Source organism: Amblyomma americanum, chromosome 1, assembly GCF_052857255.1.
Source record: "Amblyomma americanum isolate KBUSLIRL-KWMA chromosome 1, ASM5285725v1, whole genome shotgun sequence".
Taxonomy (NCBI): domain Eukaryota; kingdom Metazoa; phylum Arthropoda; class Arachnida; order Ixodida; family Ixodidae; genus Amblyomma; species Amblyomma americanum.
Genome location: NC_135497.1, coordinates 136,498,233 through 136,524,588, shown reverse-complemented (window position 1 = coordinate 136,524,588; position 26,356 = coordinate 136,498,233). Strand labels below are relative to the sequence as shown.

The window sequence follows — 26,356 nt, the reverse complement described above, 5'->3', positions numbered from 1 at the left end:
CCATACCGCAGCGGTTAGCTTTAGGCAGCATGGTGCTCGTACCTAAATGAATGCATGAATCCATGACAGCGTACCAGGAAACGCTGCCAGCGACATTATCCTCTCCACAGCAATTCTTTTTCAGATCAGCAATGGTGTACAGTTCGGTATGGCAGCACTAGCATACAAGGGCCGGGGATGAAAGCACGTTTTTGTTCCTATTTCATTTTTTTTCGTGCATAATTGCTTCAGGAGGTGACGTGACTCCGGTAACACGCGGATCTGTTATTAGGCGTCGACAATCAGAATGCAATGAAAGTGGCGGAAAAGAAGTGCTTCTTTACAAGAGCCCGCCATAGTTTCTGAAAACGAGGAACTTCGATCAACGGCCGTGTTTCGTAATTCTCCTTCCTACTGTTAGCTGCTGCTGCGTGCGACATCAAGGGCAGATAAGCAGCCAGTAAGGTCAGTCGCCGGCTCCGGCATCAAAGGAGTTGGTGATCGTTAAAGAAAAATGATAAATCGCAGAAAAGAGTAGTTACAAATTGTTTTGCTTCATATGCTCTTCAATGCAGAGCTCGAAAGCCCGAGACTTTTGTGTGGGTGAACCCGAAGTTGCGTAATAAGCGTTGCTCATTTATTTCGTTTATAACTTGATTTGTTATCACCGATAAGGAAGTTGTTAAGTTTTCATATTCCCAAAGCTCCTCCCAAGTTAGTTGCTGTGCACTTTACTCGCCCTCATAGCACCCCAAAGTCTGTTCCTAAACGTGAAAGCTAGCGTAAACTAAAAAACCGCTCCATGTGCAGCAAAATCTACATCAATCAGCCAGGGAACAAGAACGGACCCCAGTAATTACTTAGAGGGCTTTATCCCACGAAAAGTCGGGGGCCGGCTCAGCCCGCCGCTGCAGCTGCGTCTTAATTACGGTTCTCGCCGCACTGGACAAATAATCAAACTGCGCATCAGAAAGAATGCGTGGCAGCTCGTACAGGGTCGCAGTCCCCGACTGAAACTCGGTCCGGTCGGGGCAAATCATGAAGTCCGGAGCCCAACGACGTGTCATATTTCTTTCGCCGGATTGAGAATTCTTTCCAACAAGAGCGCGGTCGTCGCTCTCTGTTACTACAAGCTGTAAATGATTTAAACCTGGTTTAACGTCACTTCTTTTTCCCATTCCACGATGAAGGCCGCGCGCTTCGCCCCCGCGCCTGTGGTCATTAAAGGAATATTCACAGTCTGTTAAAAGTGCTCTGCTCGGAGGCGAGGGATAAGGAAGAGGGAGGGGGGGGGGGGGCGGCTTCTTTGGCCCAGCGTGGCCCGAAACTCATCGGAGCCGCCGCTTTCCGCGCACCCGAGCCGCTCGTCGCGGAGCCGCAGTTCTGCCCGCGCACTTTTCCGCAAAATCTGCAATTTATTACCGGTCCATTTTTAAGGTCCAGGGGTGTGCAGAGGAAAAAGCGCTCTCAACGGCGCCGCGCAGAAGGCATCCCCGTTTAGACTTTCCTTTTCCTCTCTTGTATTCACTTTTTTTTTTCTCGCGCTCTCTAAATATGTCCCAGAGAATTTTATTTCCGCAACATTTAAAGCGATAGTAAATCTCCGAAACGATCGCGACTCGAGAACTTTCTTTTCCCTTGATAAGCAGCAATTGCCTGAAAGTCTGCGGAGACGAAAATGGCGGAGGAAGAGAGCGAGAGAGGCAGACAGAGAGTGAGAGAGAGACACATTTTCCATGTGGCATAGCAGGCGTAACCTAAGGTCAGGTCTGGGGGCGACATTGCACCGAAGGCGATGCCTTCACATTTTGGCGCGCTTCCTCTCCTCCTCCCTTCCTCCCCATTCTCTTTCCTGCTTTTCCCGCGGCGCCTCAGGCGATGAGGTAGGGGAGAGATGGGCGAACGAACCGGTGACAGAGCGATCTCCGCCGCATTTTCTGCGCCTCCGAGAATCGCTCTCTGTTTCTCTACCCCCCCCCCCCCCCCTCCCCTGCCGCCGTACTTTTTTTTAATTGTTCTTCTCCGCCTCCTGGGAATCTAAATGGGGCTCTTCGCTTCCAAGAGGGCAGAGGTGTCGCAATGGCGCATCATATCAGCTCGCGTGTGCTTCAGCGCGTTGACATCCACTCACCGTGAATGTATTCGATCGTTCGTAATTTTGCGCATTTCGCAACGCGTTCGGCCTGGCTGCGTGCGCGTGAGCTGTGAGACTGGTCTCTTTCTTGTGTTAAGCCTGCAGGTCGTTCCTGGAACACACGTACGTCACCGGTACGCGCTAATGGACGAGTCTTTAATGGTACAAAAACGTGCGCCTGTCGATACGAGCAGATCGATTCCGACTTTAAAGCTTTAGTGAATAACGAAATTGGTCTATTTGTTTTGCCCGAAAAGCTGCGCATGAGCTCGAATGACGGAAGTACAAGGCCTAGAAAGCAATAAACTAACCCCAGATTGGATACTGGCTCCACACATCTCGTTTTAGAATACGTAACGTAATGTCTGAGATAGTATAAAGAAATAAGCCATTTGTTTTACTAGCCATGGAGGCCCGCTTTTCTATGCCGATGCGGCTCTTAAAGGGGCCATGACAGCCTATTTTCACGCATACCCTGCTTATCGCATTTAGTTCTCAACTTGTTAAATTAAAATTCCCCTAAGTTTCAGTTGATTCTGTGCGGTAAATATTTTTAAGACGAATTTTTTCCGTTTCTTCTGCGAACTGCTTGCTGGTCTGGCAACCTCTGATCGCTGACGTCAAAGGGGCATACCCGCCCCGCGTCGTCTGCTGCGCGCTAGCTGTTGAGGTGCTTGCATGCACACCGTAGACGGCGGCTCGAAAAGTTTTTTTTTTAGCTTATCGAAATAAAATGCATTTTCAGTGTCTTCTTTTCGGAACCCGTCAGCTTAGTACGCGACCTGAGTGATCCATAAGAAAGCGGACTTGCTCGTGGCGCCCACTTTCCGATTATTGAGGAAACAAAAATCGATGGACCCCTGCTTTATTATTTACGCTTAGAAGCATGCTGTTCGTATGTTATGAGTGTGGTTTCTTTTGAGCAGTCAAGTGCTGCCGTATATGTGAAAAGCGGCACGTGCCGTGCATGCCTTCGCCGATGTGCGCCGTGAAAGCCGCGGCGTTTTGTAGCTGGCTACCAATTTCTTGTCCGCTATTCATCGGCTCGATAATTAAACTCAAATTACCCCAAGGTGGCACTAGAGTAACCTTGAGGCACGAAAGGAGCAGAGAAAAGTGCCGAATGAAACGACTTCCCCGCTACATGTGTGCATTTGTAAGTCGAACATACTTTCCCTTCGGCTCGTAGAACCCTTTTGCAAGAACCAAGCCGCTTGTAAAACCCTACGCGACTCGAATGCTTTCACTGCCCGCACCAATGAATAGTCGCCGCCGTCTAAATGAGTGCTTGAAAATAATAGTACATCGTTTAGCGTTTACTGTGCGCGCGCATGGTGACCTGGGAATGCGACGATCACGACAACTGCAGCCCCGCGCTGGGGCTGTTTACATAGCTGTGCACAAACAGTGCTACTCATTTGCTTGACATAAAACGCAAGGTGGGCTCTCCTTATCTTAAATATTACGTAGTATTGCCCACAGATAGTAGTTTTACTCATTTACAGATTATGATAACACTGCAATAAGCGCCTCTGATACTATATCGCCTGCTTGGGAAACGCTTCGCGTAGGACCGGCACTTCCCGCTAATTGTATCTGCTTGTCATCGATATGTGATTTTAAAGCGCTTTAGCTAAAAATACGTTGGGTCATTACTTTAATTAATGAAAACAACAAGATTTGTTGTCCACAGTCGACGCCGACGGCTGCTGCCGGCTGCCTTGAGCAGATGCTGTGCAGACCTGGTCACATATCGGCCCTTTCCCCTTATTGTACTCGCGCCCTGCGATGTTGGCAGTCGTCACATTTAGGGCACTGTGGCCAAAAATACGCTCGACAGCTATTTTCAGGCACTAAAACTTGCGAATTCGCTCTCCGAAATCGCCGAAATCGCACACACGAATCCTGCGTACTCGCTAGGCCTCGTCACGAAAGAAGCCGGCGGTCCACCGTCGGCCGAAATTCAAGCATCTGGCAGGAGTTCCCCGCTGATTAGTAAGAAAGTGTGAGGATATGAAATGCAGCCGCTTGTTTCGCTTTTTTCGGTAAGGATATAAGGTACACAAGCGCAGTTTTTCGGGCCGTCTATTCACCGGGCGTGAAGCTTTCGCTCGGCCGCACAAGCCCAGGCGACGGCGGCGAGCGGCACCGTCGTGCGGCGTTTTCTGCCCGTGTCGCTTGCCTCGCCGATCGGTTCTCTGCGCAGGCACCGAATGAAAGCACATCTTCGCTGGTGCACGCACATCGCGTATGTCGCCGTGGCTAGCTTCAGGTACAATAAGTTTTAAAATTCTTAAGTTTATAGAATGTCATACCGACTAGTCCCCCACCACACTCTGCCAGTTCCCACTAAGTTCACTCTTTACACTACTGCGATACGGGGTCGTTGGTCGCGCTGGCGTCGTCGTCGGTCTAGCTTGACAGACCAGTGCGTCAGCGATGGCATTTGCATACCGACCTGCCAACCGACCGCTGATAGCCGTCCCATCGGCCTAGTGTAACCGCACCCTATACCTATACCGAAGAATAACCGCGTTACTATTATTAACGCTTTTGCGGCACCAGTCACTCATATATGGGGGACGACTGCTACTTCGATCGCCCGCGGAAGTACAGGGGACAAGAGACCTCGCTGCGCACATTGCAACAACGAGAGCAGACGACGTTGCTGATGACGTCACGATAGCATTCATTATGGCGGTCGCTGCCGGTGGGAGGAGTTTCCCGTTCTCAATTTCGATCTCATTTTTTGGAATATAGAGCGCGTCCAGGGCAGCCAAATTTGGGAAACTGAATCATAAGCTCTCGTATTAGTTACTGAAGCACGAAACTGCAAGAACGACCATGTCATGCCCCTTTAACCTCTAGTGACAGCTTCGCAGAAAGTAAGACGCAGGTCAAGAAAAGGAACCTCCCGTTCCTTCTTTTTTCCTTCTTACAGACACGTCGAATAGTACCTTATGCGTTTTATAAAACGAAACTTATCCCCATATAAGTTAAAGCAGTAAACGAGAGATGTTGAATGTAAGAGCGCCGCTCTGCATTGCACGAGAAAAAGTTTTTACTAACTCAGTTTCTTATACGAGGTACAAGGTAAAGGAATGAAAGAAAAAAAAAGAGAAAACCTGGTGGCGAAAAGATAACGAGAATGTAGAGCACCGAATAATACGGTTGTGCGGCTTTCCAGTTTCTGCTGCAACAGAGAAGAAACCGCAAGTGTTTCGGCCCTAATTTGAACATAAAAGAGAACAGCAGTTTTGGCGACAGGCCGCAATTCGTGCACGAGCTCTGCGACGACATAGAGGAAACAGGATCAAATGAAAGCAGTTTCACCGCATAAAACTGGATATTAACATGACAGCGTAAACCACCAGGTGTGCGCCATTATCGCATGCAACCCGCGCTCTTTTATATTCCGACTCGGCTTTCACGCTTAAAGCTAAGCGTGCCAGTGTCATTCCCCGTCGCACAGTAATTTTCACTTCGCAGTCTGGCGCTCCGCAACGCTAGCGCAGCTGGCGGCTCCGGCTCTTAGCGATGCTCGTCAACATCACTGTCGCGCCAGGAAAGCTCCCTTTAACGCCGCCGCACTGCTGGCGCGACCCGTCTCCGACGCAATGCCACTCTAATGGCGCCGGGGCTTCAAGAGCGCCGAGAAAGCTGAGTACCGCCAGTGGGTCCGGCCGCAGTTGCCGGCAAACACCGCCGCTCCGTTTTGCGCAGCAATTTGAATGCCGCTCGCGCCGTCTGCACTGTGCGGCGCAGCGAATGTCTCGCCTTGCGCGCTGCAGCCGTTTGGGCGGACGTTGTTGCGTCCAGCCACTTGAAGTGGCGCCACTCGGTCGCTCAACTCAATCCGTCCTCCATTCTTTTTTGTTTGTAATTTTCTAGAACTCACTCGGAATAGCAGGCGCTTTGTGGAGACGTGACTGGTCGATGAGAAATCCTGAACTACACTGGTCTTACAAGCGTCTCCTTTCCGGGGCAAGTGATGTATTGGGAGTTCGCCGAGTGGGGTTATTAAAGGGCTGCGATCGAAGCGAACGATGGGCACGAAATCCGAAGCCGTGTAAAGGACTCCAGGCTCACTGATGGAGCTTCCATAAACTGAGCACGCTTTAAAAGCTATGAGGGTGAACATCAAGAACCGGAACAAAACTAGATACGCTACCATGCTACTAAAGTGTCGAATTTTTTCCCGAATCCCAAGCCCCCACCGTCCACCGCCTTGATCGACTGACGCTCATAGCCGTGATATTCTTTTTGCCCTCACCGTTCCCTGCAGGCGTCCCCATATTGACAGGAATTTATACAAATATAAACAAAGCGGTGCCATTAAAACGTCATTTCAGCTCAATTGAATTCATAAACGTTCTTTATAAAACAATCCCAACTTAAACTGACTCTCGTCTTGGCATCTGTGCGGGCGTGGGGCTCCACCGGGATTACGGCGGTTTCGTCGGATGTTCATTTGGCTGTTACCGTCTGCCGTACAGCGGCATGCTCTGGCTGTCGTAAAACTCTGCGGGCTTGCACTAGCAGAGGGATGGTCGAACTCGTACTGAGGGAGGCACGCAGACACCATACGCGCGCGGCCGGGCGCATCTCAATGGGTATTCGAGAGCGCTTTATTCTCCAAATCTGCGAATCCTTTTGACATTCCCAGACGACGTACGGGACTGTGGCCGCGACGACAGCAGTGGCACATACTTTCGGCAGGGTCGTCTTTGAAAGCCCTGCAGGGATAAGGCAGTGTTTGTTGCAAGGTGTTGGACCAGAATCCGTGTATAGCTCCTCCCAAATCTGCAGAATCATGGGGCGCGCCAGTTCGTCAGGGCGTTCCTTCTGTTCCCCGGCCAGGTGCTGAAGTGCGCTTCGCGAGAGACACCGTGGCTGTGAAGTATGCGCGGCTCACACAAAGGCTACGGCACATCATCATCATCATCATCATCATCATCAGCCCTACTACACCCACTGCAGGGCAAAGGCCTCTCCCATGTCTCTCCAATTAACCCTATCCTTTGCCAGCTGCATCCACCCTTTGCCTGCAAACTTCTTACGGCACATAGTCCCTATATAAGGGACTAAACGCACGGACGAACAACAAGCGTTGAGCAGTGTACCTCCGCCCTCCCATTTAAGGCAATCTCTTTATAATTCCTCACTTCCACTACTGAGAACTGGGTGACTTTTGCAATTGCAGTTAGCGCATAGTTTTTTTAGAACCAGCTTTTCATGGGCAGTATGCATTGCCGATACCAAAGTACGACAATCTAGCAGCCAAGTGAGCCTCAATGGTCCTGACGACTTAAATGTGATCAATAGCATGTATATTTGCCTCAATAAATGTGCGACTGATACAAAAGAAGAATGAAGAAGCAAACAAAGGCAGCGCACAGAGGAAGCAGATGTTAACAGCTTCTGCATAAACCCGCCTAAAATTTGGGGAACACTTCAGCTCCGCCTTTAAGGGTATGACGCGATCGCGTTAATGGGTGCCGTCAGCGACTCGACATGATCTCATTAGCATATTACCCGATCGAGTGCTGTAGTAATGTTACCAGATCACATGACACACCAACGTCGCGTGACGCAAGCATAAACGTAAACTCACCCCTCACCAACATGTTGCTGCTCGCTTAAGCACTACTCCCTTGATTAGTGCCTCTCTAATCACACACATACTCATTAACATGCAGTCGTAATTTAATACATTATGTGAAAGGCCACACGACATGCATATAAAGCCCCGCGTTAACAAAGCCGGACGAGTGTGTCTGCGTCACCTCCTCACTAATCACGCCATTGTTCTTTTCAGCGCAATTCATTTAATTTATATACTTGCATGTCGTAATTAATCAAAATTGATGTAATGTTTAAATGATTTTTTTAATTCCGCCGTTCCACGTGTTACGTGAAAACTTTTCGACCAATCCGTAGACACAGCGCCGGACGTCGCCGATGGAAAGCCGCATTTTGCGCTGAACGGGCGCCTTAAAGCTCGCGCTTTAACACGAACGTTTCGTTTTACTTCGCACTGATCCACATCGCAACTAACTTACATGACCGCAGTAAATGCACTTTAATTTTTCCAATCTTTCTTTATTGTTGAGCTCCCGTTTCGCTCTTTATAAATTTAGAATACGCTTCAAAATCGCTGTTAGCAAGCTTCACTAATGAGCAGACTAATGAACGCTCTTCACTATCACTAAATTCGCCACAATAATCCTCAGGAGCCTTTTTTCCTTTTGCTGTGCTTAACTTTTACACTATCTTTTGTTCATTTTCATCGCTTTTTTTTTCAAACAAAAAAGATGCTCAACTACCCAGTTTAATCAGAACTGTGTTCCTGCGTCTTTGTTTAACTATATATAACATTTAATAGCTATATAACGCTCAAGGATGGGCGAAGCACACGGGGGCTTGATTCTTCTGCAGAGAACTAAATGAAAGAAACGCTAGAAGAAAAAATATTTAAGTAGAAACAGCAGAGACGGAAAGTTCAAGAAGTGCATGTGTAACGTGACCCGTATGCAGCGCTGCCAGTGATGTGATCTGCGTAACTTCTGGAATGTTGACGTAGGCACTTGCTCATTTTAAGGTTGGTCGCCCAGCTACGTTTTCATGCCATCGGTGACTATTAACGCACGTTCTGCGGTTTACCTCGCGCATCAGTGGGTAATTCTTATCGAATATAGCACAGTCTCTTATCTGCACACATTTCCACAAACATGAAGTAAATACGCATGAGGCGGAGGGGCAGTTAAATCCCCCTGTCTTTTGTGCCTGATAATGCAATTGTTTCTTAAGAATACGCGTAGCGCAAAGATTACGTGCCAGGATTCGCAAATCTTTTCGCGCGTGTCATCGGTTGGCGATTGGCCAGCACTCTTGCTGCTCTTGATCACGATAGCCAACAAGGCGCTGTCCAAACCGCAACTTTTGTTACGAATGAAAAGCTTTGTTAACTTAGATTATAAAATTATGATTCGAACACGCCTAAAAGCCTTCAATAAACAGGAGCTCAAACGAAAAGTGCAGTCGTTTCTTGCTTTTTCTCAATGGTAACCTCTTACGTGGTGCCTTACCAATCAATATTTTTTTGCTGATCTCGTAATCAAAGTACATTTCTGTCTGTTTCACCTTTCGTTGTTGTTGAAAAGCAGGAAAACGCGATCTCTCCAGATTGAGTGCATGGTTGTGTGAGGCACGCTGACAGAACATGTTCAGGGGGCGCAAGCACAGGCAGCTCATGTGCCGCGAGGACGAACACCGAACCACGAAAAATTTAGATTATAACTATGCTTGCCATCAACTCGCTATACACCCGACTGGAAATCATTAGAACGCTTTTATTTTTTGTTTCTTGGTGGCACAAGAACAATGGCGCAGTGCATTCCGCACACTTAAGTCTTTGCTCGCATTCTACGCTGGCGACTGTTTGTCAGTTTAACTCGACTCTTACGGACTACGACAGCGCGCGTGCCAGCTTGCAATCTTCCATGGGCCTGGCAAGTCTTGCGGCTGGCGCTTAAGGAAGAAGGCAACGACAAACGCGGAAAGAGAGAGAGAGAAAAAAACATTTAATGGATAGAATGTTTGGGTGGGCCCTCATTCCAGGAGCCCATTGGCTTTTGCCGCCGCTCTTGCCTGGTTCACCAGCGAAAGCTGGTTCTCCGAATGTGAGCAGGACAGCGCCGTCTCCCATTCCTCAGTTCTTGGGTTATTGAATCTTGGTATAGCTGGGTTTTTCTGGCATGGCCGTACCACATGGTATAAGTCAGGCACTCCACCGCAGAAGGCGCTGTGTGGATCATACGAATTTGGAAGCATATAGCTGTATTTGAGAGGATTTATATAAGTATTCCATTGCAATTTCCTGCAAATGACCTCTTGTTCCCAGTTTAGATTATTGTGGGGTTCGGCGTGTACTTTCCTCGTTGATCTCAAATGTTAGAGCAAATCCCTGCAGCTTAATAGTGGTTTAAAATAATTATGTTCCTGCGAATGTTGGGGGACCCGGGGTAATAGCACGCTGAACGCTCCTACGCTCGTGCGTGTATATATATATATATATATATATATATATATATATATATATATATATATATATATATATATATATATATATATATATATATATATATATATATATATATATATATATATACATGGTTGTTTTTTCTGCTGGTTTATAAGTAATTTTCTTTAAAAAACCAATTGATTGGCATTAAAATAATAAAAAAATAGAAAACATTCCCCTATGCACCTTAGTTTCGTTGACTGTTGGCTTCCTTAATATATATATATATATATATATATATATATATATATATATATATATATATATATATATATATATATATATATATATATATATATATATATATATATATATATATATATATATATATATATATATATATATATATATATATATATATATATATATATATATATATATATATATATATATATATATATATATATATATATATATATATATATATATATATATATATATATATATATATATATATATATGAACAGCCACGCTCACAGTTATGTACAGACAGATGCGAACGCTTCGGCGGTCTCTTAGCGTCTGTTCAGATGGTCAGATGGGGCACCCGGCCCAATGGTATCTTGTTTTGCCCTGTCCGGTCAACATGCGGGCGCATGCGACCGAGTTGACGTATCCCCTTCCACCGCAAGTCTCTGCAATAAGTAGTCATTTTTCATGTTTTTCTTGCTTTGCTGATGATCGTGCTGGTACCTGCTTTGTCCTTCAGATATCTATATTCTGAAGCCGCAAGAAACTAAGCAGGACATTCCCAGTAATGCAAACAACACTCTTCTGCGGTCATTTGTGTCTAAATTAGCAACTCTTTCGCTCCATATTTTCTAGCTCTCCTGTTTGTCCGTTACTTGGCACGTATCATCATGTAATATAAAGTAATGCCGGGGTGTTTTTTTTCTAATCTGTTCTAACATTTGTGGTCCGCCTCATGTGGTTCACTGCAGGCTTGGTGGCGGTTTACTAGACTAATACCTGGAACTGCGGCCGGTTGTGATTGCAAGGTATAATTAAAAAAAATTTATGCTCAGTTCATAAAATAAATAAAAGGCACCAGCGGTAAACAGCAGCCTGTGAGATTCTTTGCGTGTGTAGTAGTTAGCTCAAAAAGGTTAGCACATGTCCATTTATTTGGCAGTGTTCTACTAGCTCAAAAAGCTTAGCACATGTCCATTTATTTGGCAGTGTTCCACTATCCCCTCGAAATTTGTAGTATTGATTGCTTAAATTCCATCGTTGTTGTCTTGGCGGTAGCAAACAAACTTGGCTGTATTCTGTTGACTGGGGATTTTGTAAAGTTAGTGTGTGTTGGACGAAGTCACCTCTAGAAACTTTACGGCGCGGGAATAAAATGGGAAATTCCGGGGTACTGTCTTCGTGCAGTGCACGCATACCTTACATATAACTTCACACTGACAAAACAAGACAAGCTCCGATCTGAATTATGCGCAGATGAGCTAACAGTAAACGATGTTTTATTTTCACGCAGAAAACTGCAAACATTAAGGAGAAAGAATTTTGCATTGTTTTAGAATGAACACTTATCCTTCCACCCAACACTGCGCTTATGTGACAATGGTCTTGTTGGTATGTCCTGCATTTTTAGGTTTTAAAAGAAGCAAACAAGGTATAGAAAGGAAACACTATTGTCCAATAAATAAACAAACAGACTTATAACCTTGTGTTTGGCGCATGATAGCCTCAGTTGCTTATGTGTCATACAACCCAACACAACACAAACTCAAACGGGAAATTCCGACTTTGGAAGAGTCACGTTCGTGTCTCAGTACAGTTTTGTCTTCTATAGAGCTACAGAATAACGTCTTCGTGTTATAAAATACAGACCCACTGCTCTATATACGTGTCGCTGGAGCTGAGGCACGGCAAGAAAAAGTCAGTGTCCTCATAATGGGCCTTAAATGTTGTGGTAACAGTCTTTCCGTTACGATTTCATGCAATGTCCTTCCAACACATTTAAATGGAGGCTCTATATAGTGTAGACTAGAATCAATGGAGAGAAAATCCAGACTTTGCAAGAAATTTGCTTAGAGACTTGCACGGCGTACCCAGCAGCGCACTAGTCATGACGTCTTGGTCATTTCTGAGAGCTCGCCCGGCTCCTGATTCCATCAGGCTATACATTCTAGTTTTTTCGTTTTATGCACGTTCTCAAAGCAGCGGTGAGATTTTTTAGGCCCATTCTATTCGATGGGGTTCCTGAAAACTCTCTAAACAAATACCGCAGTCGCTTAAAGTGAAATAGGTCATTAATTATGGTGAAAATTGATGAAGAGAACACAGTTCCTCAAGAAACTACTAACACCAAGGTGCTAGTATTCGGTTCTTGCGAGATTTGCGAGAGGTGTGTAGATTGATGGCGAAACACACTCGAGACATGCGCGTATTGTGAGTGAAAGTCACCTGCCTGTAATGTACGTGTTTTCTGCCGCGCGACCATGTCGTTCCGGCTGAGACAACAAATTTTGAGGTCTATACGCCTCCCGCTGCCTACCCAGCGCTATCCTCGATGTCTGCTTGCAAGTTGTCAGCTCGGAGATGCGAACAGTCGCGTACCAATGCGCTGAACAGGCGCACGGTCCCTTTCTGTACCTCCCTTTTTGCCAGCTGCAGAAAAGTACGAGTGCTCAAGTGGCACGTCAGTCCATCGGCACCATGCAGGTTATTCTGCGTCTATAGTCATGACTTTATTCGTAGACGGCGTTAACTCTTTCGGGGCCGTGAAAAAACAGGCGATTCTGAGAGGCCTTTGAAAAAACACATTTATTGAAAACTGCGTTCAACCAACCCTAGCATAACATATGCCAAAATGTAGCCATATAAATTCTATTTCATACAGAAGAATAATATTTCACTTAGGCGTTATACATAACATGACAAAAAATCTTTCAGTGCGAACTTTTGGAGCAAAAGAAAAATGAAGAAAAAGTAAAAAAACTATGAATATAAAAATAAAAAAACGATAACAAAAATTCAGAATATTCAAAAATCTGGCACAGTGCCTGTTTTCGTAGTTGTGAAGATATAGCTCGCGCAGTCGGTTCGTGTCTTCTGGTGGTGGTCTTCAGCGCCAATGGCCCCCATCCTGATCTTGCAGAAAGAGGGCTTCGCCTATGGCTCTTCTGCAAGGCGACAAAACAGTTCTGTTCTGTTGTAAGCACAAGTGAAGGCGTTTTCTAGGTCCAGGAGTATTTGTTCGTGTTTGCACACACGGTTTCAATCACCTCAGTTGAAGAAAACAACAAATAAAAGTCAAGGACTCACAGAAATTTGCTTGCCCCTCTTCTCAGTGCAATGCCCCCATCGCAGCCCAGGTACATGCCGTGTTCCCGAAGCGGCGAAAACGCCATCCCCTTCTGCGTCGGCAAAGTTGGTCACCGCTATAGGGGGTTGAAACCCTAACAAATAGAGATAATACAGCGAGTACACGCAGTTAACAAGTGCGAGCTAAATCTGAAAGTACCATCACCTTGGAGCACGAAACTTTAAGTTCCAAGCTGATTGGCGCTTGAATCCTTGTCGGAACTGAATGTAGAGCTCGATATGCCGTCTTCAGATTTTCATACTGTTGTCGTACAGGAAAACCGAAATTGAAGCAGCGGAATCCCGCGAATCACGCCGAATTCGTATTCCGTCATGACGTGAGCTCACGCCATTTTTGTGAACATTTGAGACCACCGCGCTCCGATAAAAAATTCCACCTACGTCGCCGCATGATGAAAAAAAGTTACCTACACGGAAACCGAAAATGCAGCTGGGATACTATCTGCACACATAAGAATACGTGTTCCAACGGGCAAGAATTTCAGTTCTGCAGTGCGTCGAAATCTTTGGATCATATGTGATCAATGGCCTATGGGGCGGTACCGAAAGAGGCGGGTACTTTTATCTCATAAAACGTGCAGTTGTTCCCAAAATTCCGCGCGGTATAATCTCCTGCTCTTCGTATTATAATAGCCCAGTACCTATATTCATCGCTCAGGAAAGTGCGAATAACAAGCGCTCACGCGGCGGTGGAAAAGAAATCCATGTGTCTGAACTTATTTAGTCAGGCTGCCACAGATTCGTCGCCTCTCAGGTGCTCCAGGACCTGCGGGCGTAGATTGCCGGAGCGCGTCACGTCATTTTCGCGTTCACTCGAGAAACTACTCGCGACACAAGCGCGCCCGCGTGCAAACGATGTTTCCCGGAGGCTTTTGCTTCCCATAGCCGCTCTCGGACGCCGCCTCCCATAAAAATCGCTCAACGTAGCTGTCATATGGTTTTACAGCTATGGCTATCATTCACGTAGCCGAAGGCATGAAATAAACAGCTAATGGGCTATAAAGTGGTGAGGGCACGGCTTGGGGAAGGCTTAGGTGTTGCTTATAACAACGGCAAACTTTGTTCGGAAAATGGCTCTATTTGAATATCGCATATAGACTCTACCAAAGAACTCATGCCGAACTTATGTACAGGCTGTTGGACACATAGAGGGAATCTGGGAGCGCGTGGCCACCGCACTTCGACAACGGCTGCCGCTGATAGCCGGCGAGAATGGGCGGCCCCAGGCATATGCGTGGAAAAGGCAGTCGGCCGTGCTTATTGCGCATGCGTCTTTGCCGCCGATTCTCCCCGGCTGTCGGCGGCAGCGCTTCGCGAAGCGCGGCGGCCACGCGCTCCCAGTTTATCTCTAAGTGTCCAACAGCCTGTGCAGTAAAAAAAAAAATGGCCCGGTTCCAGTCTTCTAGACCTAGTCAGACAGAGCGAAAGCTCCATTACACTTGGCTGCACTTGGTTAGACGCTTGAAACGCCTCGTAGGCGTTTCAGGCACACTGACAGCCGCGTTCTCATCTATGGCGAAACTACATGCGACAGCGGCGTCGCCTCTTTAAGCGAACGCCGAGTCACGTGCATAATCACGTGACCACATCTGGCGAAGCGGCAGCCGGCGCACCGCGGTTGGAACAGTGGCGCGGCGGCCACAGCTGCGGCGAGTCGCGTGGTCTTACGTCAGAGCCATACCTCCGGCGCTCCTGCTGCCGAAGGTCAAATTGCAACACCTGATGACTTGTCGAAACATGGCGTAGCGGAGCTCTCGCGCCAATAAAAAGATGAGGAGTGGCTATCAAGAGAACGAGATGCAAGAACTGTTCGAATTAATAACTCAGCAGCTGTTCGCGCACTTGGACGCAATGTTGTCAGAGATATTCTATCAGCGAGTTGGTTTGGCTGCATTTTTCCAATAGCGCACTCGCGCGCGGACCTATAGTCAAGTAGATATAATTCGCATCAGCAGCTGCTGAACGTTCGCTTGCACAGTGAACAGAATGGTAGTGTTGTGATCATGCATGTAGCCAGGATTTGTTTCTTTTTTTTTTCTTTGGGGGCGGTGAAGGGGGAGTGATCAAGGTAATTTCTAAATAGGGGAGCGGGGATGGCCCCGTTTTGAATACGCGGATGGTTCCGCTTATGAATAGCTTCAGTAAAAGTATGGGAGAGAGGTGAATTTATTGCAAAAAAGGTTGCCTCGAGGCCTGACGCGGGGAATGAAGATAGGGCGGCGCTAGGTGTGACTCACCATGGAAGCCTCACAAGCGAAGCTCCTCAGTGAGTCAGGTGTCTCTTTCGCCGTAAATTGCGACCGAATCCAGTTCGCATAAGACGCCACAGTTGTGGGGCGGTTCTTGTACCGCAATGTCTGAAGCGCCTCGCACTCCCGCACGAAGTGCCGCAAATTTGAGAGCAACTCGTAAATGTGTGGGAAGCAAAGAAAAACGAAAAACAGCCTCTGTAAGCGGAGTGCGCTTTTTTACACGCACGGATTCCATGAGCTCCAGCATGAGCGCACTGGTGAGGGAGTTGGTAGAGGGCACTTTTGAGCAAGAACGAGAGCGCGAGAGAAAAAGAGAGAAGGGTGTTATGCAAACCTGAACTGTGTTAGATTTCGCAGCCCTTATTTCCGCTCGTACAGTTCTGATGATAGGCGCCGGAGTGGCGCATGTACGCCACAGCTGCATGAGTTCCGCTCTGACAAATATTCATAGTCATCATCAGCCTGACTACGTCCACTTCACGATAAAGGGCTGTCCCATATCTCTCCAATTAACCCTGCCCTGTGCCAGCTGCGGCAACCTTATCCCCAAAAACTTCCTAATCTCGTCTGCCCGCCTGATTTTCTGCCGCCCCGTGATAGGCTTGCCTCCTCTTGGAATCCACTCCGTTACCATTAACAACCATTGATTATCTTTATTTGGGTTCGCATACCGTTGCTCCGTTGTTCCTTAATTTACAGCTGTAATGTACGGCACCGCTGAAAGCCCAGACGTTTACGTTGTCTTGAAGATATTAATAGAAAGAAAAGAAAGCAGCTACATCTCGCGCATTTTCTTTTTGTGCTCACCCTTATAACTAATACACCCAATTACCCTAACGGCATTAGACTAACGCCGCTCCACTTCGAGCTGTTGATCAATTCGGCCGCGCCCTGCCATCTGCAAGCAGTCCTGGTCAGCTAAGTGCATAGATCGATTGCCTCGAACAGGCTGTGGTCCTGTGTTATATCACCGGCCCAGGGCGGATTTTTCTTCAACTACCATGTTTTTGTGAAAGCTGCTTAGATTTTCTCTGTATGCTTACTGCCATGCTTGTGTGGGTAATAAGTAATCACTCCCTTATTTATTCCATATACAGTGCTCTCTTCAGTGACGCGTTTCTGACAGAGCCGCTGCACCTGCAATGTGCAAAACGCTGTGCCGGTCGCACTATTCGCATGCTGGCTGATCACACCTTCCTTTGGGCCACCTATACTACATTCAAACGTCAATTTCTTTTCCCAGATCCTGAAGTTATCGTATTGGCATAAACAGCTAACTTACCAAATTGGGAGTAAATACAGTCGTCGTGGTGGGAGCTGAGACTATTAGCATGTGTTGTGAACGTCACGTACTAGATACGAGCTCTTGCTATGGTAATGTATGTCTGCTTTCTTTTCTTCCGTTAAGAACTACGTTCTAATCTAATAAAGCTTGAAGGTGGATTCTCAACAACTTTTTCCTTTAGCACATAACTTCAGGTGGTGATGGCGGCCAACTTTTCTCACGAGTCACCCTTGCTTGAAATATTTGGTGGAGCGCGAAAAAGAAACGCAAACACGCACAACGACTACTATTTGCCAAATTTCTGCCTTCGAGACTTCATTATTTCAGACGAATAGCAGTGACTGATGAAAAATGCCGTGAAACAACACAGGAAAAAATGCGGGAATTTTCCAAACTGTAGGGGGGAAAAACGGAATTTTATGAATAGTTAAGGGAATTTTCTGTTACGGCAGAGAACATAACTGACCGTGCAAGGAAAACTAACACAGCGACAGGATCTTGATTATATCTCTCTAGAAGCAGAAGCTTTCAAACGAGGGTGGCCAGGGATTCATGACGGCGATACGCGGACGTTTGTGCGTCGGTTTAACAATTTGACTTTCCATGTTCCATTTATGACAGCCTATAGTTCGTAAAAGACATCAGTCATCAAATGCTAGTCGTTGCCTCGTCGACGATACGATAACATGTGACTATAATTATCGTCATGGATAAGCATGATTGGTGACGTTGAAATTAGCCCATCAGCGTTGGTCACTTGTCAATTTTTACAGGCGCTCATGCTCAGAAAACCACCCTTCATTCTTTGTATCAAGCAATGAGGCGATGTAACCACTCATTGAACCACGGTACTGTTGATGATTTTTTGTAAAACACACCTTGAACGGAGTCAAATTGAAGTAGCAGATTATTGGGTCACAATTGTTACTTCTGTACGTCGGAACTATCAGCAAGCGGCACTTGCTCTTTATGTTTTGTTGATTTGTGCATTTTCAACTGCAATGCAACTCGTGTATTATTTACCTTTGAGCGTTTTCGCATTTGCTTTCTAATCTGCAAGTTCCACTTTGACCACTGGCGTTATTTACTGTCAAACTAATTGAAAAAGAGGTATCCGTCACTAATGCACAGTGGCAAAAGCTCTTTTATTCATGTTGATTTCAATAAAAAGCAACAGCCGCGACGTATTCGATTCGGGCCCCTGTCCTGTAGGCTCAGGCATATTGCTTTGCAAACTAGCACGTTTTACTGCTATACTTTCATTTGCATGCTTCTTATTCGCCGTAGTTTGTAGCCCAACGGTAACGAACGCCGTCCTGTGATTCATAGATTTCCATGCATACTGGATTAAAAAAGCTAAGGCTGTAGGCACCTGGGCACACGACTTTTGCAAAGATATGAAGTTGGCAGTAGCCCCTGACGATAATAAAGCAACCAAGAGATCAGTTAGAGACATTTAAAAGGGTAATCTTTCTCTTTCGTCTTATTTCTCTTTTCAGTTCCCACCTGGACTCTGGGATTTTCGATTCTTCACTGGCTTCTCCTGGTCTTGTTTCTCATCCTAATTGTCGTCGCTGTAATACTGCTCGTCTGGTTTCGTCGTCGAATGCAAGGCAACGCTACCGAAGGTAGGAGAACCGCTTCAGTCACCTTAAATTTTGTTTCTGACGAACACTTTTAACCAAGCTCACTTCACACTGCGTCTTTTCAACCCACCGTGACATGCAACCCCGTACTGATTTTAGGTTACATTCCAAATGGCGTATTCAGGAAGTGTCAACAGGTTAAACATTTCGCAAATTGTTTCGTGACCCACGCATTTCTTGGGACGAAACTAAATATAGTCAGCACTACTAATTACGATTATCAATACAAATGAGCCGACAAGGGTAAGAAGGTGACGGGCATAATATGATATGCACATGAAAGAATCCAACAGTCACTGAAACCAAGCAAAGCAGGGGGAATGTAAAGTTTTTGAAAACATTATTTTGATGCTTATTAACATTTTAATGTTTATGAAATTATTAAAAATGTATATCTCTACGTCTTCCTTGGTTTCTGTAACTGCTGGTTTAATTCGTATGTTTACGTATATTAGTTTAACATAACTAAAAATGATTCCGCTCTAGCTTGTACAGTATATGAACTTATTTAGACATTATGTCTTGTTGTCTTAAGCCTGAAAAGAAATTGCAGCCAAGTCGAAACACACGGAACTCTCGCATGCATACAGTGTAGACGTTGAAATAATCTTAGAAGAAATCAGATCTAATACGAAAGTGCGCTTCATATGGTTGTAAAATCAGTGTCAACGTAATGACGAATAGTTTTCATAGAGGACCGTTTTCCACACCATGCTCAATTACGAGTGATTTAGGTCAAAATTCCCCACTCACCCTTTCTTCTGAAACTTCCAGGTCTGAACTTAATAACTTAAAAAGAAAAAAAACTGAAATCAATATTTTAATATGTGCTCCCACAAAATCAAGGGAGCTAAAGCGTGAACCTCGATATTCTTGACATTCAACAATGATGTCCTTTCGGAGCTTTCAAGTTTTGCGCCCAGCGCGTTTCGAGCCACGGGCGCCGCCATCTTTCTTTGTTGTTTCCCTGTCAGGAAACAACCATGCCTTAATAACAGTGCCGTATCAAAAGAACACGACGTCCTCAGTTCTCCGTTCGATTGTGCTCAGCGCATGTTGCTCCGGGGAGAGTCAAGCCCAAGGCAGCCCCCATGCGACGCAGCCGTCGTTTAATGAGCATTCAGACGGAGCTAACTGCGCCGCCATCTTTCAGATCTGAAGCTTGGAAACGAGACGTTTGTTTTCACTTGCTCCCTTCCTTGCAGGGCCGTAAGTGCTTATGAAAGCGTAACTGAAAAGCACGCTTCCTGAATAGCTAGCTAGGAATGGCGGCATTCAGGGCGACAGCTGCAAGAAACGCGCACTTAAACGTAGAGCCTGGCTGCGTTTCGGGAGCGTCCGCGAATCCTATTTTGTCCCCCCGACCGGTTCCTCCGCCTCGGTCTTCGGCCACTGCCTGCGCCGGTACACCTGCGGTTCAAGCCGCGCGCCAGACTGCGAGACGGCACTATCGACTTCCACGGAAAGTGCGCGGCACTTGGCAAAAGAAACTCTCTCGTGTAAAACCTCCGCCTGGCAGCGCCAGGCCCCGCACTTGCGAAACTGGCGGCTGGTGCGAAAGAAACTCACGTATACGCTCGCAGCCTTTAGGCAATACTTGCGGTGAGGCAATATTGGCACGCTTAATGTTTGTTGCCCCGCTCGAGTCATTGTTCTTTCGCCGTCGCGGAGATTGCGTTTCCTCCCAGACATGTCGTGGGATGACGAACCTTGTTATGAACATTTGTGCTGGCGTACAGCCAGCGAGCTGGCACTCCTATAAAGGCGTCTCTCTGTTTTCTTTGTCATAGAGAGAAAGGGGATTTCATTGAACGACATTTATTCAAGCTGATTAACAAGTGGCAAAGCAACGAAACGAGAAAGCACGACAGAAGGAAAGACAACACAGGCGCTGACGTTCCTTCTGCCGTCCTTGCTCATAACTCTGTTTTGCCGCTTGTGAATCAATGAAACAACTACCCCAAAATGCCACTCTAGATGAATTTAAACTGATAACGGATTGCTAGAGGTCGTCCATTGATGAGAACTCCGTAATTATATTTCCGCACAAAATATACAGGAGAATTGCGGCTCTTTATAAAAAAGATAAATGGGTAGTGCGAATGAACGAAGTGTTTTACTAATAATATTTTAAGTAATTACGTTGCTTTTCTGTTTACCTCGAAAAAAGAGTTGTTTCTCCATCAAACTAGGCAGCACAGCCTTCACGTGTGACAAATATTATCAAACGCCAAGAAAAGTGCATATTTAAATGTGGTTTGCCTCTTTTTTTTTTTCAGGAACCACTAAAAAGACCACAACTGATGTTCAGGAACCGTAAGCTGATTTAATTCGCAAATTTTTCTGCTGTTCTTGAGAGAGCTTCGTTAGGACGCGTCGCATTAATTCCCACATCATGCCGCGCAATAACTGTTGTGTTGCACTACACAGAAGAACTTCATGTTCCCCGAACATTACTCACTACTATATTCGAAGTTTCTGTGGTTCAACTAGTTTTGTGCACATCCTATGAAGCACGGCTGCAGACCACTTCGTATAAATTTTGAGAAGTAGACGTCTATTTTGCAAAAATTGTGTTACGTTCATGCAATACACAACGAGGCGTCACTTTGCTTATAGTATAAACAACCCATTGAACTTTACGGGCTGCTACACTTTATTTTTTGACGCTGAAGTGGACACTACGGCTCGCGCCAATGAATTAAGGGCTTAACTCTCAAAACTGTTAGCGCAATAAAGCAACGCGCGGCTGGCCAGCGCTTATGCTGTCGCTCGCCGGCTATCACGACTGACTAAGTGACGGGCGCGAACTAGTCACGAGCTCTTCGCACGAGATGCTCAATGGTTCGCTCCATGATCTTCCAGTGTCAGCAAATTTTGAGACAGAATATAAATGCGCCTTTTATCTTCACCAAGACGTCTACATCCAGAGCGCATACAGCTAGGCGACCTGACAGAACTGTGAAAGCTGAATTCGAACGCAGATAAGCGTTGTAATTAACGAATCCTAGAATAACCATGCTGAATTGTTGTTTTTATTATTAATTATCCAACCATAAAATCTTCCTCGTCGTCAGTTACAACTGCAACTGCGAGTGGTGAGTTCAAACTGTACTAAAATGGGCGACGACAAAAGGGACACACGAACAACATCGACGAGTGCTCTCACAGTATTATGAGAGAGAATCAGCAAGGCCGGGCTAATCTGATTTTTTTGTCTAGTCTCGGTTCAACTTTTATTCTTTTCTCCTTTCGTCCCTAGCTCAACAGACTGTACACCCCAGCTGTCTCCGGCATACACCACTCGGTGCAGTGAATGATGGGAGTGGAATAAAATCTAAGATAGCTGTATTATACAGTCCCAATAGAACCAATAGAGAGGCCGTTTTTGCATCGAGGGCACTGCGTAGGCACATGGTTAAAACACGGAGGAACATTGCTTGCGGACTGTGCCACCGGTTCAAAAGCTGCTGTCTCGCTCAAAATTTAATAATAATCATCATCATCATCAGCCTGAATACACCCAATGCAGGGCAGCGGCCTCTCCCATGTCCCTCCAGTTAACCCTCTCCTTTGCCAGATGCGACAACCGTATCCCCGCAAACTTCCTAACCTCATCCGCCCACCTAACCATTTGCCGCCCCCTGCTCAAAATTTGCTGACATTGAAAGAGAAGCTCCTGCTGGCACCAGCAAACCAGCGCTAACTCTCGCCGGCGCTAGTTGCGGCTTCCAGGTTGAGCGGAAGATTACAGTGATCAGACAGAAAACTTTGAGAGCCAGGGGCTGCCGAAAAAATTCACAAGGCTTCCCTTACGCAAGTGCGGTTTGTGACTGCGCAAAGCTTCCTACACGCCGTCTCACAGACACGTAGAAGAGTTGTGGAAGCCACAGCTGGAGTTAGTAAATCAGCTAGCAACTCCGTGCTCTTGTGAACGCAGTCTTGTGAATGCGGCCCCCGAATCGCAAAGTTTTTCGTACGCCTTCGTGCATAAGAGCAGTTCGTGTCTAAGCGGGGACTAAGCCGTAACCTCATTGGTCAGCGTGACTGGCCACCGCAGAGGCCAATGAGGGTATCCGCCTCGGCTGTAGTCTCACTGGTCAGGCATGACGCGGCCACGAACTCATCTTACGCACTAAAATGCGCGAGTCTGTTTCAGGAAAAGGAAGACAGTTGCAAGCTCATAAGGCCACACACTCGGCCTCGCAAAAATTGTCTTAGGTGCGAATTTTACTCGAGTAAAGGTACAACGCCGGTGAAATAATTACATAAAGTTGAATTGGATCACAGCTATTGCAGCAGTAAGTTACCTTCTGTCATTTGTCGGTGCTACAACAACGACATCTAGAGCAGTTAAAACGGTGTTGATGAGGTCATCGCATGTCACTCTGCCTTGGAGACAAAGCAGTGGCGCACTGAACTTTCAGCTGGTGCGGCCAGATGGCTCAGACGGTGCCCGTCAGCCGCAGCCGGAGCAGCATCATCTCCACGAAAGATGAAATAATGGTCCTCGACAAGAGAAGTACGTAGCGCTTTTCCACCTATTTTTTTCCACTGGAGCTTGTGCAGCGTCGAAAGGGCGGATAGAGGAAGGGAAAGGCTAATCCTTTTTTATTATACCCGACATACAACAAGGTGATGTCCGCTGCTTTTGTATTTTTTGATCAAGTAAAAGGCCCCTGCTGCCCTCCACCCTTGCCCCATTTGTTCCGGTAAATCTTTTTTTCTCTCTTTTATATAGATGATTGCTGATCCCAAATGGGGACTTTGGGTTTTTCTCTTTTTTTTTTGTCGGCGTTGTTTTGCTTTTATGACAAGCTCTTAACTCTGAGATGCTGCTGCATTAGGGGCCATTTTTTTGTGTGTGTGCGCGTGCGTGTGGCGTGCGTGCGTCAGTATCTCCAAGAGCGTTTCTTCCAAGAGCTCTCAGTTATTTTAAGCTTTCTTTTAACGAAAATCCTGATTGAGGGCTATATCCGTAGTTTTCTGAGTTTTTGCAGCATATAAGAAAAAGGTCACTTCGACGCTCCAAGTATTACCTCAGACAACATTTCTTGGCAGTTTCCTTGGAGAACGATATGAATAAACTTCTTTACCTTTTATAGTATTGTATTTTATTGTTGATGCGAGTGTTTAGAAGTTATTTAGCTGTATTAATCTTCCTTTAAATCAATCACTCTAGATTTGCCAGAACCAGTGGATGCCGACCTTCCACTAATTCTTTCCTCTTCAATTCATTATTGTGTGTATGTTCCAAGGCCTAATCTGCTTATCTGTCTACGGTTGCTTTTCTTTTAGAAGACACTGTGGATGTTTGATTCCGATGCCTCACTCCGTGAAGTCAAGGCGGCAGGTATGGACACAAAGTAGCACTTCTCTTCTTCCTTTTCTTTGCATGAAACAAGTGTTAAAAACAACAGCACATGCTATAGAACGAGCCTCTTCACTTTCAATCCCCGTGTAATGAACGGAGAACACCGAAGGGATTATCAATGTAGCTAATATTTATTTAATGTAATTGTAATTTACACTTGCAAACTTATTCCTTACACGGCCCACTGCATTCGACATTTTCTTTTTTTTTGCATTTCCATGCTATTATTTGCTATTTTTTTCTGTAAAAATTATTTTTCTGTGCATAGACAGAGATGCGGCATGTTCAACTGCTTTTGCTAATTTTTTAGTCAATACCAGGATAATTCGACAAAAAGATAGTGGCGCTTAGACATTTATTCAGCTGCCCTCATTTAACCCCAACGCTCTAGAAGTATTTCATGTTTTGCCGAATAAAAATTAGTGTTTATTATAGCAATATAGTTGCATTTGTGGTTTGTAACTATAATCTATTCGCATAGTTTCCGAAACAACCAAACATCTGCGCCATTACATTTCCCACTCAAAGGATGTGCGAAGAATCTGCAGCGTAAGAGACTTTTCAGAACCCTTCGAAGTTATTCGAGTGTTCATCTTTAGAAGGGTAGGATGGTTTGATGGTGGCCGAACAAACTTCACACGGGACATGCTTTCCCGTGGCGGCCTTTGTGCGCGTGCTCAAAGAAACGCAAGGGTGTTTGCCGTGCGCTAATGATGACGCAGGCCTGCGATAGCTAAAATAGCCCACTTGGAGTATGGAACTGTACTTTACTCCGGTTTCAGTCCTACGCACACTGCAAAACACGACTCTTAAGCACGTCTAGAGCCTAGTGGTCGATCTGTTTTGGTCACTTACAACGTCCTCGTCCTTGTCGCAAGAATCTTCCGCGAAAAATACGGACCACTTCTTTCCCATCCTATAAATATCAATATTGAACTGACAGTTGTTGACACAGAGCTTCTTTAAGACAGAGCAACGTCAGGCTGTTGTCAACGCCTGCACTAAATACGCACCTTGATTTTGGTCAGACAGTGGTGTGTGGTGTGGCCTGTATAGTATACGTCTAGAAACTGACCACGCACGCGGCGTGCACTTAATGTAATTTTTCCATCTTATAGATGCGAACAGTTAGTCGTTACTAGCATCAGATATTTTTCGTTTTCTGAACAGTTTACTAAGTGTCCTTAGTAAAACACAATGCACTTGTTGTGCGAAAAACGAAGCATGGACAAACCAACAAAGGTAGCCCAGACCGCCATATGCTAACGTCACTTGAACAGCATACCGTGTTACGGCAAACCCACCGGATATATTACCATAAAGTACCGCCTCCGCGTTGAATGAGCCGTTCCCTTAGACGCTCAAGCCGACAACGGGTTCTGATATGCCCAGCGGAGAGCCATAAATTTTGGACGATAACGGCTGCCCTGCCACTTGCCGCTTCGAGAAGCACCTTGCCCTTCCGCAACTCTCTTCATGTAGCTGTATACGGGGCGTTGTTAGTACTGAATTGAAAAATTATCCTATGTTAGGTGTTCGTATTCGCAGAAACTAAATTCAATACACCATGCTCTATAACAGCAATAACGGCCTGCACAGCAGTATAGACGTTTGCCACTTTTACAGTGGGTTGGCGGAGCGATAGCTGTATACGTGCAGTCGTTGTGTTAAACCTGCTGTGGGGTCCTCGACTAGTTAACGAGGAAGTTTGCGCAACACGAAAAAGCAGTTAAGAAGTTCATGACAGCAATAAGAATGAAGTTTTACTTCACGACGCACTTCGCGACTCGTGAAACTTTAAAAGAGGCAATCGCTCGCTATATCGGTAGGGGCTCCGACCTCGAGTTCGTTCAGGGAGTCCCGCCCACACAACCGAGTTGTAGCTCTAGTGAGGTGACTGGAGGGGCGGAAAGCTCTCACTTGCTAGGACAGAAGTTGTCGCAATGCAACAATCACCGACGAAAGAACAGAAGTTCTACTGTCTGCCAAACTAAGTGAAGCAAGAACTATGTTGAACATCACGACGGGGCAACACAGTCATTTCGCCAAGCTCTCAACCCGCGCGGTTCATGAAACTGTTGCAGAATGCGCTTGTCCTTCTAGTGCTACTTCCCGCCACGAGCAACTGAAAGCAGGCGTTCTCTTTGATAAACGAACTTGGCCCCGACTCTGTTTTTTTTTTCATTTGCAATCCTTTATTTTTCACTGCGATGTTGATACTTCGTTTTTTTTTAAAAAAAAAAGCAATGAAAAGAATGGCTTCGAGC

At 45.9% G+C, this 26,356-nt stretch overlaps 1 protein-coding gene across 2 annotated transcripts in view; it reads left to right on the top strand.

Annotated features, from left to right (window-relative positions):
• LOC144136190 (neural cell adhesion molecule 1-like) overlaps positions 1 to 26,356 on the top strand; it is a 408,281-nt gene that overhangs the window by 195,696 nt on the left and 186,229 nt on the right. For both annotated transcript variants that reach the window (XR_013315572.1, XM_077668279.1), the window contains exons 10-13: positions 18,569 to 18,697; positions 20,995 to 21,031; positions 23,143 to 23,237; positions 24,014 to 24,068. Coding sequence is in view for 1 of the 2 variants with exons in the window: in XM_077668279.1 (XP_077524405.1) it covers positions 18,569 to 18,697; positions 20,995 to 21,031; positions 23,143 to 23,237; positions 24,014 to 24,033 (281 nt within the window). In the remaining variant the exon portion in view is untranslated. The remainder of the gene's footprint in view (positions 1 to 18,568; positions 18,698 to 20,994; positions 21,032 to 23,142; positions 23,238 to 24,013; positions 24,069 to 26,356) is intronic.